At 32.7% G+C, this 15,460-nt stretch overlaps 2 protein-coding genes across 3 annotated transcripts in view; one reads left to right on the forward strand and one right to left on the reverse strand.

Annotated features, from left to right (window-relative positions):
- The window catches only part of LOC125070136 (extracellular sulfatase SULF-1 homolog), a 96,539-nt gene extending 82,661 nt beyond the window's left edge, over window positions 1-13,878 (forward strand). Inside the window, exons 6-17 of one of the 2 annotated variants that reach the window (XM_047679847.1) lie at window positions 7,797-7,935; window positions 8,341-8,528; window positions 8,610-8,774; window positions 9,257-9,446; window positions 9,533-9,683; window positions 9,765-9,913; window positions 9,988-11,441; window positions 11,516-11,630; window positions 11,762-11,981; window positions 12,185-12,316; window positions 12,388-12,463; window positions 12,869-13,878. In XM_047679847.1, coding sequence (XP_047535803.1) covers window positions 7,797-7,935; window positions 8,341-8,528; window positions 8,610-8,774; window positions 9,257-9,446; window positions 9,533-9,683; window positions 9,765-9,913; window positions 9,988-11,441; window positions 11,516-11,630; window positions 11,762-11,981; window positions 12,185-12,316; window positions 12,388-12,463; window positions 12,869-12,950 — 3,061 coding nt within the window. In that variant the 3' untranslated portion in view covers window positions 12,951-13,878. Of the gene's footprint in view, window positions 1-7,796; window positions 7,936-8,340; window positions 8,529-8,609; window positions 8,775-9,256; window positions 9,447-9,532; window positions 9,914-9,987; window positions 11,442-11,515; window positions 11,631-11,761; window positions 11,982-12,184; window positions 12,317-12,387; window positions 12,464-12,868 lie in introns of both variants that reach the window. The other variant, XM_047679839.1, reaches the window with a different exon arrangement.
- On the reverse strand, window positions 13,775-14,891 carry LOC125070145 (MRN complex-interacting protein). Its single transcript, XM_047679863.1, has 2 exons — window positions 14,680-14,891; window positions 13,775-14,583 (listed from the first exon to the last, which is right to left on the reverse strand). The coding sequence occupies exons 1-2, from the start codon at window positions 14,728-14,730 to the stop codon at window positions 13,813-13,815; spliced, it is 822 nt and encodes a 273-aa protein (XP_047535819.1). The 5' UTR covers window positions 14,731-14,891; the 3' UTR covers window positions 13,775-13,812.
- Window positions 14,892-15,460: the final 569 nt, after the last annotated feature.

A 15,460-nucleotide genomic window follows, 5' to 3' on the forward strand; every position in this document is an offset into this window, starting at 1 on the left:
CACAGTCGCACTCATCTTATTTTACTTCTCTGAAGACTTATAGAAATAATTCCAGTCGTAAATTTCTTTCACTTGCATAAGTCAATATGGTATTTATACAAAGGTGCATTTACTCAGATACCTCTTATTTAATAAATATTATAATACAACCTCTATTTACAAGATCTTATTTTATTTTGCTTGCTATGTAAAAAAAAAATTAAATTGTACGCGTCTTTTTTAAGGCTGGATCTATGTTGTATTTATTTATTTTCTGGTGTATAATAAAGTATAAAGCAAAGTAAAGTATGTATGTGTGGGTAAAATATAAGAAATTATTACTTCATGCAACTGAATTTTAAAGCAGTTGGTGTCAAACGATTGAATTAAAAGTTTGCACACGAAATTTGACAATACAAACTAATATCAGTTGCAGTATTTTATTTTATTTGTTTCAATACGAAGTTAAAACATAGCCTTATATTTACTTATATTCATCAATTGGTTGTATAAATAGGTGCATAATACTGACGACGGACTAAAAGGACAATTTTTTCCTATTCAAGAGTTTTGCACCCGTTAAAAGATTTATATACCCAAAGTAAATTGTCAACTTCACGTTTGATGGTAAAGACGGTATAATACTCAGTATAAACGTCACTTTTTATTGATTGCACGTATAAGCTTGTAGATACTTATTGGTTGTTATCCTTTATACAGATAAATCGTAAAATGTTTATAAATTTCTGCGATAGTAGCTCTGTCTATTGCCTCTTCACGCTTAAACTACTGAACCGCTCAAGATTAAATTTGGTATGTCGATAGTTTGAATAACGGAAAAGACGTTGGCTAATTTTTTTTTATTTACATTTATGCTCTATGAAGTTTTTTAATTTATTATATTCATTATAATAATAATAATAAATAAATAATATATTTATTTATATTTATTATTATAATATTAACACAATTAATATTCATTATTATACTTAGAATTCTCTCCTATTGAGGAGATTTATCGTGTATTTCATTACGTTTCTCTAATACGGGTTTAATGGGGCTCACTTTAATCAGACACATGGAGCCTGTAGTGTTTTCCTTTATTGACGAGTATGATGATTACGTGGAGCTTGTCCGGCTTAAACTCGTAGTCTTTGGTAGGAATAGTGTGTTCGTACCATTGGACATCGCAATTAAATTTAGGTATATATATAGTTTCTCTATCGGTTTTTTTTTTACCGCAATAGTAAATTCTGGTACGAAGGACCATATAAAAACTAACATATATACCAGTACGGTAAGGCAAAAGGTATTACGGTTTTTTATTAATTATGACAGTATTAATAACTATCCATTAAATAAGCCTATTTCATACTAACCACAACGACAATTCATAGTCGTGAACACCCATTTGAGTTACGACAATGTTTTCCCCGACCATACCTACATTGTTCCTTTTTTAAATATTTGAAAATATTAAAAAAAAAGTATTTCTTAAACACATTTAAAAGAAATGTGAATGTAGACTGGAATTAGATTTAATAAGTTCTTTATTTGGAACCTCGTTTATAATACCAGTCTTGTTCTTTGACTACTTATTCTCTAAACATTTCGACAAAATACTAATTGCTGCGAATTCTTAGCGGTCGCGGCCATCTTACCTCTCTTTAAATATTTAAGAAGTTGCTTGCTTGTGGGGTTCCTTCACATCGCTCACAAGATTTATTTAAAAAATAATATGTATCGTTGATATGAATTGAACAGTATTTAAAAAAACATTTTTTAAACTGTAATTGTATTTTAACAAGCTAAATTTTGAAGGTGTTAATAAAATATCATTTGAATTAGAAACTTGAATAAGACTTAGGTACTCGCTCGTTATAAATGTGCTTTATGTTAAAATTGAGCGCCAGCGCATTGGCCTTGGCAAGATACGAAATAATTTCCGAAAATGCGTACTAATGGTGATTCATACAATTTAAATTATACATTATTTAAAATAAAGCATTAATTAACATATATTTTCCAGTAAATAATTTATAGCCGCTGTTAAACGTAACTGACGGTTCGGTATCGTATCGTTTTCATTATGTAGACATAGGTATTAAATCTTCTTTATTGAATGCATAAACGCTTAAGATCTAATCGCAAAATTGTTCCTTAATTGGATGCCGGGGCGCATATTATCAACGGAACCATGTATTCATATAAAAAGTGTTAAAACCTTGAGCCCGACCTTGTTTTTTCGTTGCTCGGAAATTCGCGTACCCAACTTTGTACTTTACGGAGCGCCCTGAATAATTTTACCGCCACTCAGCCTTGCTGCTGATTTATGTTTAATAAGAATATTTAGCCCTGGATTACGGTCTATGCTTTTGAATTTTTCGGGCTATTATAATTTATTTAAAACATAATTTCTAAATGTTTCTTGACTGCGTTTTCGCGTTAATTTATTTTGTATCATAATATGTCCTGACGTTACTGACTAATGTTATTATCATACGTTATATTCTTACAGATAAATTAAGATTTTTTACTGTTCTCCACAAACAGTAAAAAATCTTAATTTATTTATTCAGGTAGGTTAGTTACCACTCATTGATCAGATATTCTACCGCCAAACTAACGGTACTCAGTATTGTTGTGTTCCGGTTTGAAGGGTGAGTGACCCAGTGTAACTACAGGCACAAGAGACATAACACCTTACTTCCCAAGTTTGAAGGCGCATTGGCGATGTAAGGAATGGTTAATATTTCTTACAGCGCCATTGTCTATGGGCGGTGGTGACCACTTACCATCAGGTGGCCTATATGCTCGTCCGCCAACCAATAACATAAAAAAGGTATGTAGACGAAAATTCTATATTAATGTATAATAAGGATGTACAAAAAAAATACTGTTCTATTTTGCTAAGGAACTATTAAATGAAAAAGTTTACGCGCGGCATGGGTCGTTCACGTTTCTTGAAAGTTCGCCCATCTGATAAATATACATACATATAAGAAGACACGGCATTTTATAAACAAGATTTATGAGTTGAATCCTTGACTTTGCATTTTTCGAGACGTTGAATTTAATATTCTCTATTTGTCGCCATTCACAAATAGTCGCACGTTTGGAAACAGTCTATTTCATGAAGACAGCGCGGGATGCTGACGACAGAAATTGTAGCAGCTGTGTTTTGTTATTGCTTGTGAAATTCAAATTCGCCTCGAACCAAGAAAGTTGTCAACGCTACTTCAATTCGAATTGTACTGTGGAATAAATTGAAAAATATTTATGGAAAATTGCCAGTAGAATAATTTATTAACGTTTGCACTACGGAAGACACATTGACAGTGTTTTTCCATGAATATATGTTACCTACTTAAGGTAAGAACAACTTACTTGGTGAGTTACTTGGTGAAGAACATGTTACTTGGTGGTAGGGCTTTGTGTAAGCCCGTCTGGGTAGGTACCACCCACTCATCAGAAATTCTACTGCCAAACAGCAGTACTCAGTATTGTTGTGTTCCGGTTTGAAGGGTGAGTGAGCCAGTGTAACTACAGGCACAAGGGACGTAACGTCTTAGTTCCCAAGATTGGTGGCACATTGGTGATGTAAGGAATGGTTAATATTTTTTACAACGCCATTGTCTATGGGCGGTGGTGACCACTTACCATCAGGTGGCCCATTTGCTCGTCCGCCAACCGATATCATAAAAAAGAACAATAATATTTATAAGTACAATAATTTACATATATTGTATATTATCCTTATCTTTTCGGCTAATGAATACCTAATTTCAATTCACATAAAAGCGTAGTTAAACACATGAATTACATCGAAACACAATGTTTTTGGGCAGTTAAATAGCTTTTTTGCGTCAGATGAGCATGGAAGTACACCAATTAATGTAAATTAGTATTCATTTAAAATACATATCTCGTCGGTTCTAAAGGCGCCGCGGATACCTACCCACGTGAAAACATAGTTTACAATTTGTGAAGGATACAAAAAAAACATTTATTCAATGTTCGATTTTTGAAATGTTTTAAATACATATGAAAAACTAAAGTTTTTTTATCTGTACAAGTAATGTTTAATTTCTACAAATTATATGACAGCTCAGACATCGTACCTAGTCGGTAGCACCGTGAGAAATACAAAATTCTTCTCTACTAAGCCTTTATTTTCTTTATGGATTTATAGAAATTATCAATGAAGATGTTAATTGAAATTGAGCAAATTGAAAAATATTATGAAAATTAAATTTTATATCTTATATATAAGCGTAAGCCGATTTTTGTCCCACTGATTATGGGACGATAGCTGCACATAAAAAATTGGTGATGGTTTATTTTGAAAAGGTCCAGCCGTAGATGTGCAGAAAATTAAAGAGGATTCTTGATTGTATTTTACTAAATTGTTACGATTTAACAAAGAATTAATTTAAGAGAGCGAAAATTGTCTGGCCAGTTAGAGGGCTGTATAAGGAAAAACGTAAATAAAATTGAAGTAAATTGATTTCGACAAACTCTAACTCTAACAGAACATTCAAAATTTCATTTGAACAAGGTTTCATAATTTTGGCGCCAAATGTAGGCGAGCGACTTGCAGTTTACAATTAATAAAATCAAAATAAAAATTGGTTTCGAAATTTCTAAAAAATCTTTCGAATACACGCGAAGTTTCGCAGGAGACCCTTTAGTCTTACTTAATCATCATATAACGTTGGCAACCTGACCGATTTTGATCACTCAAAACTCAGCGGAGACTAGTGAACGAAAATCCATCATAAACAAAACGAGTTCAGGCGCGGATCAATGGTCTTAAGTGCTTTCGAAGAAGGGGAGTATAGACACTACCAACTTCCGAACTTCGGGGAGCTGCTGAGAACTAAAAATAATCAAAATAACTATTAACTCGAGACAATTTCTAAGCTTAGCCATAAGATTTTTGCAGATCAACAAGTCAGCTTGCAGCTAAATATAAAAGTAATGCGTATGTCCAATTTTTGCAAACAATTAAAATAATGAATGTATCTTCCTTTCTTGTTTTTTGTGTTAATTGGAATATTTATTTGTATTTATTCGACGGGAAGACATCGCACGACGATACGGCGCCGATAACCGGTGTCGAACTCAGGACCAACCGCGGCTCCTTTAATATTCAACTATCGGCGCTTTGTGTGGTCGCCAAACCTGTCCCCGGGGGTAAGGCGCCGACATTAATAAAAAATAAACTTCCATAAAGAGTTTTTATTCATTATATTTCAAACATAAAGAAAATAATAAAAATCATCGTATTCAATATCAAGGCGGCTGCGGCTTTGTGTCTGTACAGCGTGCGATAATACTTATGTTTGCGTTCTTATTAAAACCTTTAGTGAATCGAGAAAAAAAAGTTTTATTAATATACGATCTTTTTTTAATCGTGTGTAGACCATTTTTCATGCTGAATTTGTGTTCAAAATGTTGTCTTGTGTTCTGGGATGAATGAAAACATCATTACATGGACTCGTTCTTGGGTATGTGTTTGTAAAAGCGTTTTGAAGGAGCTTGGTCGATAAAATTCGAATTTATCTCTGCTATAAGATAGCCCACCAATTAAATTATATAAGGCAATATCAATAATTAAATATTTTGAAAATAATTTAACAAATACGAATATACATAAATTTAATAAGAATAGTAATTTGACCAATTTGGTCGACTTCTTGATATTTTAATTCCAAAACCAAATTCTACACGCTGCGATTAATAGAAACACATGTGTCAGAGATAAAAGCGAAACCTGCAAGTTTCCCCACAAGGGTATTCTTCCCCGCTGGGCATGAGATGCATGAAAAATACAAATTAAGCACCTGAAAAACTCACTGACGACTGCCAGTATATTGTTAACAATATTTAGTTAAGGCTTTCTTTAACCAAAACTGTATATACTAATTATTATTAAAGAGTTCTTCATCATAGACCCTACTTACACATATTGCATATTTGATTGCCTCGTTGGTCTAGTGGCTAAATATAAGTGTCCGAAGTCTAGAAGTTGGAAGTGTACACTCCCGTGCCTCGGATAGCACGTATAGGCGTTGGTGGCCTGCACCTGAACTCTTTCCGGATTTGCAGTCCCCGTTTTTGCGCATATACTTTGCACTATTATATGTTCTGTGTAGTTGGCTGGACTCCGTTGAGATTGTTCGAAATCGATCAGGACGACATCATCATCATCTGCTGATAAATCATCACTTATACATAGCCCTCTGGTGTACTGTCAAATATAAAATATAATGATTAATCCAAGACAATAAGATTTGGATACAGACAATTTACCTACTATTTTTTTAAAATTTGATTACCAACAGCCAGGATATGAACACGCGATTACGGTAAAGATACGCGTGTTCTATCCACTACACCATCTTCGTGTTCTCGGCTATAAATAGCAATTGACAATAAAGAAATATAAAAAAATGATTAATAATTCCGTTCTCCTATTATGTCATATTAATTATACACAACGTATACAAGTTTTAACGTGTTGCTCTTTTTTTGTCAACTATGTTATTTATTGCCTTCATTTTGTTCTACATCATGTGCAAAAAAACTTAATTCCCTGCTCCTTTTTGCGGTCACATACCGTCTGACGTTTTTGTGGTTTCATTATAAAGTTGTCGACAACACCGGGCGATTTAAATATTGAAATGCATAACTTGTCGTGTATGTGGAAAATATGAGTTTTTATGTATAAAAATTTATTTGTAAGATATAAATATTTTTGGAACAACAAAGGATATAAGGTTAATTCGCTACAAGTAGTCTTTTTGTGTTTCTCTATGATGTCAACAAGATCCTAACATGCAGACAGGCTTCTATTAACTGCTCAACGTATTTCCTATCTTAGTTAATAATAAATATATTGTTTTTGTAAATTTCAGAAAATATTATAACATTTTCTCTATATGTATAACCTATTTTGATCCTCTATCTTTAAGTTTCCTGGCAGATGTAATTGTTTTAGAGATACGGCTCTTTTGCACAAATTTCTTTGTCAATAGATATCTATTTAAATATACGTAGTACGTTTGTGTAAAGAATAAAAGGGTATTTTTGGAATTGACGTAATTAATATATAAACTCCGGAAGTACTTAATTTATCAAGATCCGGGTCCCAATTTTACTGAAAAATTTACAGTTTGTCGCCATCGAATCGAAGCGTAATCGCTGTCGGAAATCATTATCATTGTGTCCCTGTAAATTTCCCACTGCGGGGCTAAGGCGTTCTCCCCTTATGAGAGCTTATTCCACAAATGCTGTGTGGTGGCAGAATTTCGTTGAAATTAGACATATACAGGTTTCCATAGTCTATAGATGTTTTTCTTCTCCGCCGAGCAAGAAATGATTTATAAACACAAATAAAGCACATGAAAATTCTGTGGTGCTTGCCTGTGTTTGAACCCGCAACCATCGGTTATGATGCACGCACTCCAAGAACTAAAATGAGATGTAAAAATAAATGTACCTCATATATATACATAGCTATATATGTTACACAGGAAACTAGATATAACGTGTTTAAATGTCGATGACTATTTGTGTACGTTCAGTTATGAATAGTACCATTCACTTCCTCTCTAGAAAATATGGACAGAAAACCATCATTATTTCGTACTTGATAGTAAAGGGAAACATTGTTAGGAAAATCGCATAGGTCATTAACTTTTTACCATGGAGACGTTTGGCAGAATAGGCTCTTAATATTCACATATTAATAGTAGTCGACTATAATCGCAAATAGATTATACGTTTTTTTAACTAGATTTTATTCTTTCCAGCACTCCAACGTATGACATGGCTCCAAACCCCGACAAGCAGTGGATATTGCGAGTAACGGAGAAAATGAAGCCAATTCATAGACAGTTCACAGATCTACTAATGACCAAGAGATTACAGACATTACAGAGTGTGGATATGGTATGTTAATAAGATGATATTATCGTGAGACAATTTAAGTATTACTGGACATCAAGTTTACATGGCAACACCAAAGGTGCAAGTAAAAGATAATACCCCATTAGTTCGTATTTTCTTATATTTAAATAATAATCGTCTTACTATTAAATGTACATAATCTGTGCAACTATATGAGGTACATAATGCTTTATTTTCTTGTAAGAAAGATAGTAATTGAAGTGAAGCTATTCACGTGCTTTACAACGGTTATTAAATATGTATATATTATATTAAGTATTTTATAAAACCTGGTACAACGTAACAACGTATAATTCCAACAATGAGTATTTCGAGCGTACTTTTTATGATATGTCTAGGCTATAATTCAGATGGTAAATGTCGATTATATCAGATCTTAAATTGCAGGCAGTCGAGCGAGTTTATCAGGAGCTCAAAGCGCTCGGGGAGTTAGATAACACTTACCTAGTCTACACATCGGATCACGGTTATCATCTGGGCCAGTTCGGACTGGTTAAAGGCAAAAGCTTTCCTTTCGAGTTTGATATTCGCGTACCGTTTCTTGTTCGTGGGCCTGGTGTCGAACCGGGTACTGTGTAAGTATAATTATATTTGAAAATCGATCTAAATTTTTAAAATATAATATTTTCCTGTATATTGTATCTTTGTTTTAATAGGGTAGACGATATCGTTCTTAACATTGACCTGGCACCAACGTTTCTGGATATGGGTGGAGTAGAGCCGCCAGCTCACATGGATGGCAGATCTTTACTGCCGTTACTACAACCCCGGCGAAGACGAGCTGCTGCTGCTCACTGGCCAGACACATTCCTTGTTGAGAGGTAATTTAAATACATACGTTAATACGTATTTTATAATTCTTAAGATATAAGAATTTCGAGCGTAAATTAATCAATACATTTAGCAAAACAGATGCAACCTAGATTATAAGCAATTTTTGTGTACTTATAGTTGACGGAGGGCATTTTTAATTTTTTAATTGATTACCCCGGTGTAGGAGGCCCGCATAGGCGGGCCGAACGTGAGGGCGTCACGGTAGCATGCGAAAGCGATCCCGTGGCGCCCGCCTATAAGGCGGAGAGGGTACCGCTCGTTTTTTTGTGGGTATTCCGGTGTACCGGGGTGCACTCGTCGTCCAAGGTATCGGCGAGCCCCACTTCCACATGGTGGAAAGGCATAACGCGTTTTTCTAGGGAGAAAAAAAGGACATTTTTGATTATTAATTAATGTATGCATCGGCTACCTTATAATTTTCCAACGGTTTGAATAAAAAAAGGGATTTTTTTTTTTTTGTTTCAAATAGTTCTGGACGACGTGAAACGCAAGCCCATTTGATGGAGGAAAGATTGCGTGCGCAGAAATATAGTCGGGAAATGAACGAGAAATCAACTACTGCACAACCACAAGATACGTCTTCAGAAAGTGGAGATTTCGAAAGTGATTCTGAGGATGATTTCTTGGAGCTTGACGATGACGACGATACTGATGACAACGTGAGTTCATTGATTTTTTATTATTTTACATGATATTTATTATATATTAATGCATTTTTTTCTCTATACTAATTGTTTTTTTTTAGGAAAGTGCAGAAGCAAGCGATACTTCAAATAAATCTTCGGAACCATTTATATCCAACGAGAGTCACAATCCAATCCTAGAAGCAAGTTTAGAAAAAGTTTTGGATGCTGAAGAGGCAGGCGCTAACAGTCAATTTAATTACTTAAACGCAGGTATATTCAAACTTTTGATTGAAAGGGAAATTGTATTTCACAATTATATAACTACAATTAATATATACATAACTATTACAGAAATCGAAACTAGTATTATAAATGGAAAAGCAGCACGTTTAGCAGCTGAATGCTCTAAAGCTGAATTGCGTGCCCCTTGCTCCATTGGACGGAAGTGGAAATGTGTACTGGTTAATGGACGATGGCGTAAACACAAATGCAAATATGAGGTAACTTTAAGTTCGATTAACACATTTTAAGAAATATTAAAACATCTGAATATACATCATTGTAATGTTTTTAGCCAGACATCAATTCTCCACAACCAAAGATGAGTACGAAAAAATGTGCTTGTTTTACTCCAAGTGGACTTGTTTATACAAGATTAGAGACTGATGGTACAATTGCTAGAAGACCAGTTGAGTTGCAGAAGGATAATAATACAAGAAGTAAGAGATCAATAAGCAACGATGTATTTGAACCTAATACTGTAGATAGTATTCTCGAGGAAAATCCAAGTATTGGACATTTGAGTTTCAAAAACGAACCTGTTGATGAATCAGAAAAGAGAAATATAGTAAACAATATTGACAAACTTATAAAAGAAACTGAGGCATTTCTTAAGGCTTACGAACGTACCAAAGATAATATAGATCATAAGAGAAGCAAAAGAAGAGCTCAACATTGGAATCATAACAAACATAAACAAAGAGACGATCCAATGTTGAACAATAATGAATCATCATTAGAATGTAAGATAGAAAAGGATGGAACAGTTAATTGTTCACAAGTTATTTATAATGACTTAAAGGCATGGCATACAAATAGATTAAGCTTAGAAGACCAAATAAGACAACTTAGAACAAAATTAGAAGACTTAAAGGAAATAAAGAGGCATTTAAAAATTAGTAAACCTGCAGTCGAAGTACAAACCATAACACCTACAGATCTTAGCAATCAATTACTTAATAAAACTGTAAGTCATGAGAATAACACTAAGGACACTTTTAGAAAAAATCGTTTACATAGATTAAAAACCAAACACAGAAACGCGACTTTGTTTGATAAAAAGTTTAGGCAATCAAACGAATACATAATACCAACAGTAAATGCTAACACCAGAGACGATATTTTTGATACGCAGCTGAAAAATGAAACCTCCACAGAGACGGTGATGAAAATCCTAAACATTACTGTTCACGATCGTGGCGAAAATCTTACAAACCAGACTCACCATGTGGATGAAATACCCATGCTATCATCTACCACCGAAGGAAATTCCTTTCAAGAAAATTTGATTGAGAAAAAAAGCACGCAGCAGAGCATTACCACAGAATTTGAGGATATCACTGCAACTGAAATAACAAAACAAAAGGATATCAATAGCACCAATGAAAATCCAACGCAAGTAACAAGCGATTGGAAAACAACACCTATTGATTTTTTCTCAACATTACATTATTATAGTTCAGCAGTGGATAAAGTTATTTCTACCCATAAATCAAGCACAATCTTACCAATAACAACAGCCAGTCATCACACTACAACAAGTAAACCCTCAACAAGACCAAGAACCACAGTTGGTACATTAGGACCCACCAGATTTGACGCTTCCGAGTATGAACAACGAAATCCAAATAAAGGAAGTTCTAACAACAATGGTATATTTGGAAAACCTCCAGACGTGTTTCAAAAGAGGCTCCATCCTTTATTTATTGAAAATGAAGATCAACACGTGTGTTACTGTGAGGAAAATCGGTAAGTTTAACTTTTTCTTTTATTTGTATGATGGTATTAAAAAACTGTTGAAATATATTATCATGTACTTGCAGCAAAATAAAGCCAATAGGCCATTCATATTTGGAAGCAGCACAGAAAGCTAGAGAAGAACGTAGGAAACTAAAGGAACAGAGACTACGAAAAAAGTTGAGAAAAGCAAAAAAGAAGGTATGTACCTATTTGAATTTTGAAATATTAATGATTTGAAAATGATAAATAAAACATAGTAGGCATTGCACAAATGTTTTTGTGTTTTGGCGTAGACGTAGTCAAAGTGTCTTATTGTGTTTAATTTTCAGGCGGAATTAGAAAGGCTATGTGAATCAGAACGCATGAATTGTTTCCGACATGACAATGACCATTGGCGTACCGCGCCGCTATGGACCGCTGGTCCATTTTGTTTCTGCATGAGCTCTTCCAACAATACGTATAACTGCGTTAGAACAATCAATGCTACCCACAACTTACTCTACTGTGAATTTGTCACTGGATTAATTACTTATTACAATTTACGTATTGGTATGTTGGATTACATCATTTTTTTATTTAATAAGTGACCCAAATACAAAATACATAAAACTTTATAATAGTATAATAAAATTATAAACATATCAATAACCCTACTAAGTCTTCTTTAAAAGTTGTGTCCAAAGACAATCGTTAATCGTTACATAACGTAACATAAATCATAGATATTCACAAATTTTCTTGTATTTTTACAGATCCATTCGAAACACAAAATCGGGTGAAATATTTGACGGCATCAGAAAAAGAATACTTCCATAATCAATTGCACCAACTGTTGAATTGTCGCGGACCGTCATGCAGAAGATATTCTCATTCAAACTTATCTGGTTAGTTGTTAAAAAATTATAAATTGTGAATTGAAATGGTTGGTCGGGAAATAATCTCTATTTATTTTCAGGAAGCAATGAGGATATAAGCAGACGATATGAAGACGATCTTATGTACGTAGGCGAACCACTTGGCTACAATGGAAGGTACTTTAACGTTATCTTGAAATTAATCTACTTTAATAATAAGAAAAAAAATGCGGTTCATTATTGTATATTATACAGTTGTCGTTAATACTTGTCAACGTACACTGTACAGTGTACACTAATTTGTGAGAGAGGTATTGAATAATTGCAACCAATAAGACGGATTCACTTGTTTTGGGTGAAATTAAATAAAAAATATTACTAATTTAACTGGAATAAGTTGGTATACATCAATGTAATGTTTTTAGGTGTAATGAAAAATAAAATTTTAAAATAAAATTTTAAAATAATTACATAGATAATAAAATAAACACTGTTTCAAAAGATATTTACGAATATTTCTAAATGGTATATTATAATATACGTGTAATGTATAATGACGATCTAATTTTTTTTTTAATATAGATCGTGGCGATGGAACGGATACGGTCGACGATATGCCAGAGCAAGGGAGATACATCGGCGCCGACATACGATGGCGTTCTAGTCGATTTAATTTATTGGAAATATTTATATGGAATTGTCATAGTTTCTTGGCATTATGGAACCAAGTAAAAAAATTACAAAGTTAAACCTTAAAGCACAAAATGCAGCGAAAAGGTTGAATGAGATATAGCAATCGTATAAGCAGTATATTGTTAGTAAAACGACATCGAATCTTGTAGGGCTTCCTATTATAATCAAACACTATCAGTGTATATTTACATTACTTATTAAAAATACATTTATCTCAGGATAGTGCTTGTAGTGATAATCTTTGCTACTGTGCCTGTATCCCTCTTTTATTTGAAAAAATGTATTACAGAAATTAAGTACCTACGCAATTATTGTCAAAGTATTTTTAATAGCAAAATGGAATGTATTTCCAGTATTCCCTGATTTTCATGAGATCGCTACATTAGTACTCTTATACTTATTAGACTCTTAGATTATTATTGCAAGTTATTGCATTACTACCATAAAGTATTATATTTCATATTAGTCCTTAGCAAGTTTATATATTAAAACTGTGTAAGATCAATATGTAATAATAAGTATTGCTCTAAACCGACTGTAAAATTTTATTGTTTCTTAAACATCCAGCAAAAAACAGAGCATTTGGTTGGGAATAATGCATGTGTTACGGAAGTATGTTTGTAGTGTTTTATCTATTAGAAGTAAAAAGTGATATGATGTTGTTGCCATGTGACAAATAAGGATGTTATCATAGACATTTAATATTAGTTGTCAAATGTCTAGTAGTTTTTCTTAAAAGAGTTTGGCATTTATCTTTGGAATGTCTTGTGTATCGATTTATTAATAAAACTAAAATAACTTTTGCATTGTTTAATTTTCAAAGGTTATTGCATTTACAGGTCTAATATTGTATCTATTTCACTATCATCACACAGTGAAAATAAAGGTTGTTTAGTGGAGTTTTTTTCTATTTCTCCATCAAAGCTTTCATTTACAACTTCAGTGTCAACATATTGTGCCCATTTCGAATCTTTATTAACTTTATTTAGTAAGAAATTTGGTATTTCATTTTCTGTTTTTGTGCTTGTAGTAACCACCTGTGAATTTATTTTTGTTTTGCAACAGTCATCTATTATTTCTGGACTAAAATTTCCTATATTGGTATCAGTAATATTTGTAGTAGAAGATTCTATAAAGTCTAATTTATTTTCTATGTGATTTTGTATATCACTTGTACTATTTTCTTTATTATTATCAATAGATATTCGAAATTGCTTTATTTTTTGTGCCTTTCTATTCAACTTTCGTTTCCGTGGTATTTCAAGAACTATTTCTTTATTATAAATGTATTCCGGTTCACTGGTTTCAAATTGTTGTTCTGGTTCGTCTATATAAGCTGACCATTTACTTTCTTTGTTGATCTTAGATAAAGCTTTTCTATCATCAATGTCAGGGGTAGAATTATTAATACTTTCATCATATTCACTATCCTCAGAATCAACTGTGTTTACTGATGTTTGCTCTTGATCTCCTCTCAATTTATTTAGTTTCTGAACATGTGTCCTGCAGTCTCTACTCGTTCCTATGCCATAGTGTCTTTTAACGGATTGTTTCTCTCCACAAATTTTACACACCCATTTATTGTCCTTTCTTGTTTGATGAACCTTTTAATAAATAGCAATAAGGATTGTTAACTTTTTAAATAAACAGTAAATACTTCTTTAAAATCCATAAAGAATGTAATTTTATTTTAAATTTACCTGAAAAATTGAGCACCTATAGCATCTTAACACTTGAAAGATCTGTGGCATAGTGAAAAACTCATTAAGTAAGAGGCAAGGTGAGTAAAGTTTAACTATTTTTTTTTAAATTATAACGTATTCCATTCACTTCTTTACTTTATTTTTTATTTGATAATTTGATTCAAAACAAACAATAATATGAACTTGAAAATGACAACTGACAGTGACAATTGACAAATGCTCAGAATTAATCTCAAATACACATTTGACGTTTCGTTTTGTCTATCAAACTAAGCACTATAATTACATACGTACATAGTTCTTTATATGGACCAAAAAGATTTTTATACTCTGCAGTGAATAATCAGACCAGACACAGGCCAGAGTTTGTTGTTTGATATTATTATTCATATATATATGTAATTATAAAATTACATTTCGATACCTAAAATGTTATGTCTTTTAAATTAAACTGTGATCTATGGAATGTAGAGGTAAGGAATAGAATCGTATATGGCCTTTCCAAATATTTATGAAACAAAACATACTTATATCGCCAGAATGGCGCTGCTGTAGCTACACATCTATAAATTAATTTATTGGCATTTATTATTTGTTTAAGTGTTTTGTAAATATTTCATTTTAAAGGCTAAATATGTCTTTATCGATAGATATAATATAGGAAAAAAAATCCTTCATTTAAAGTAAAAGAGAGGAAGCAATTCGTTTTTCATACTATTTTATTATCTGAGCCACATTCATCACAGTTTTCGTATATCAATATTTTTTAAATTGCCAC

The sequence above is a fragment of the Vanessa atalanta genome, chromosome 2, assembly GCF_905147765.1.
Source record: "Vanessa atalanta chromosome 2, ilVanAtal1.2, whole genome shotgun sequence".
Lineage (NCBI taxonomy): Eukaryota > Metazoa > Arthropoda > Insecta > Lepidoptera > Nymphalidae > Vanessa > Vanessa atalanta.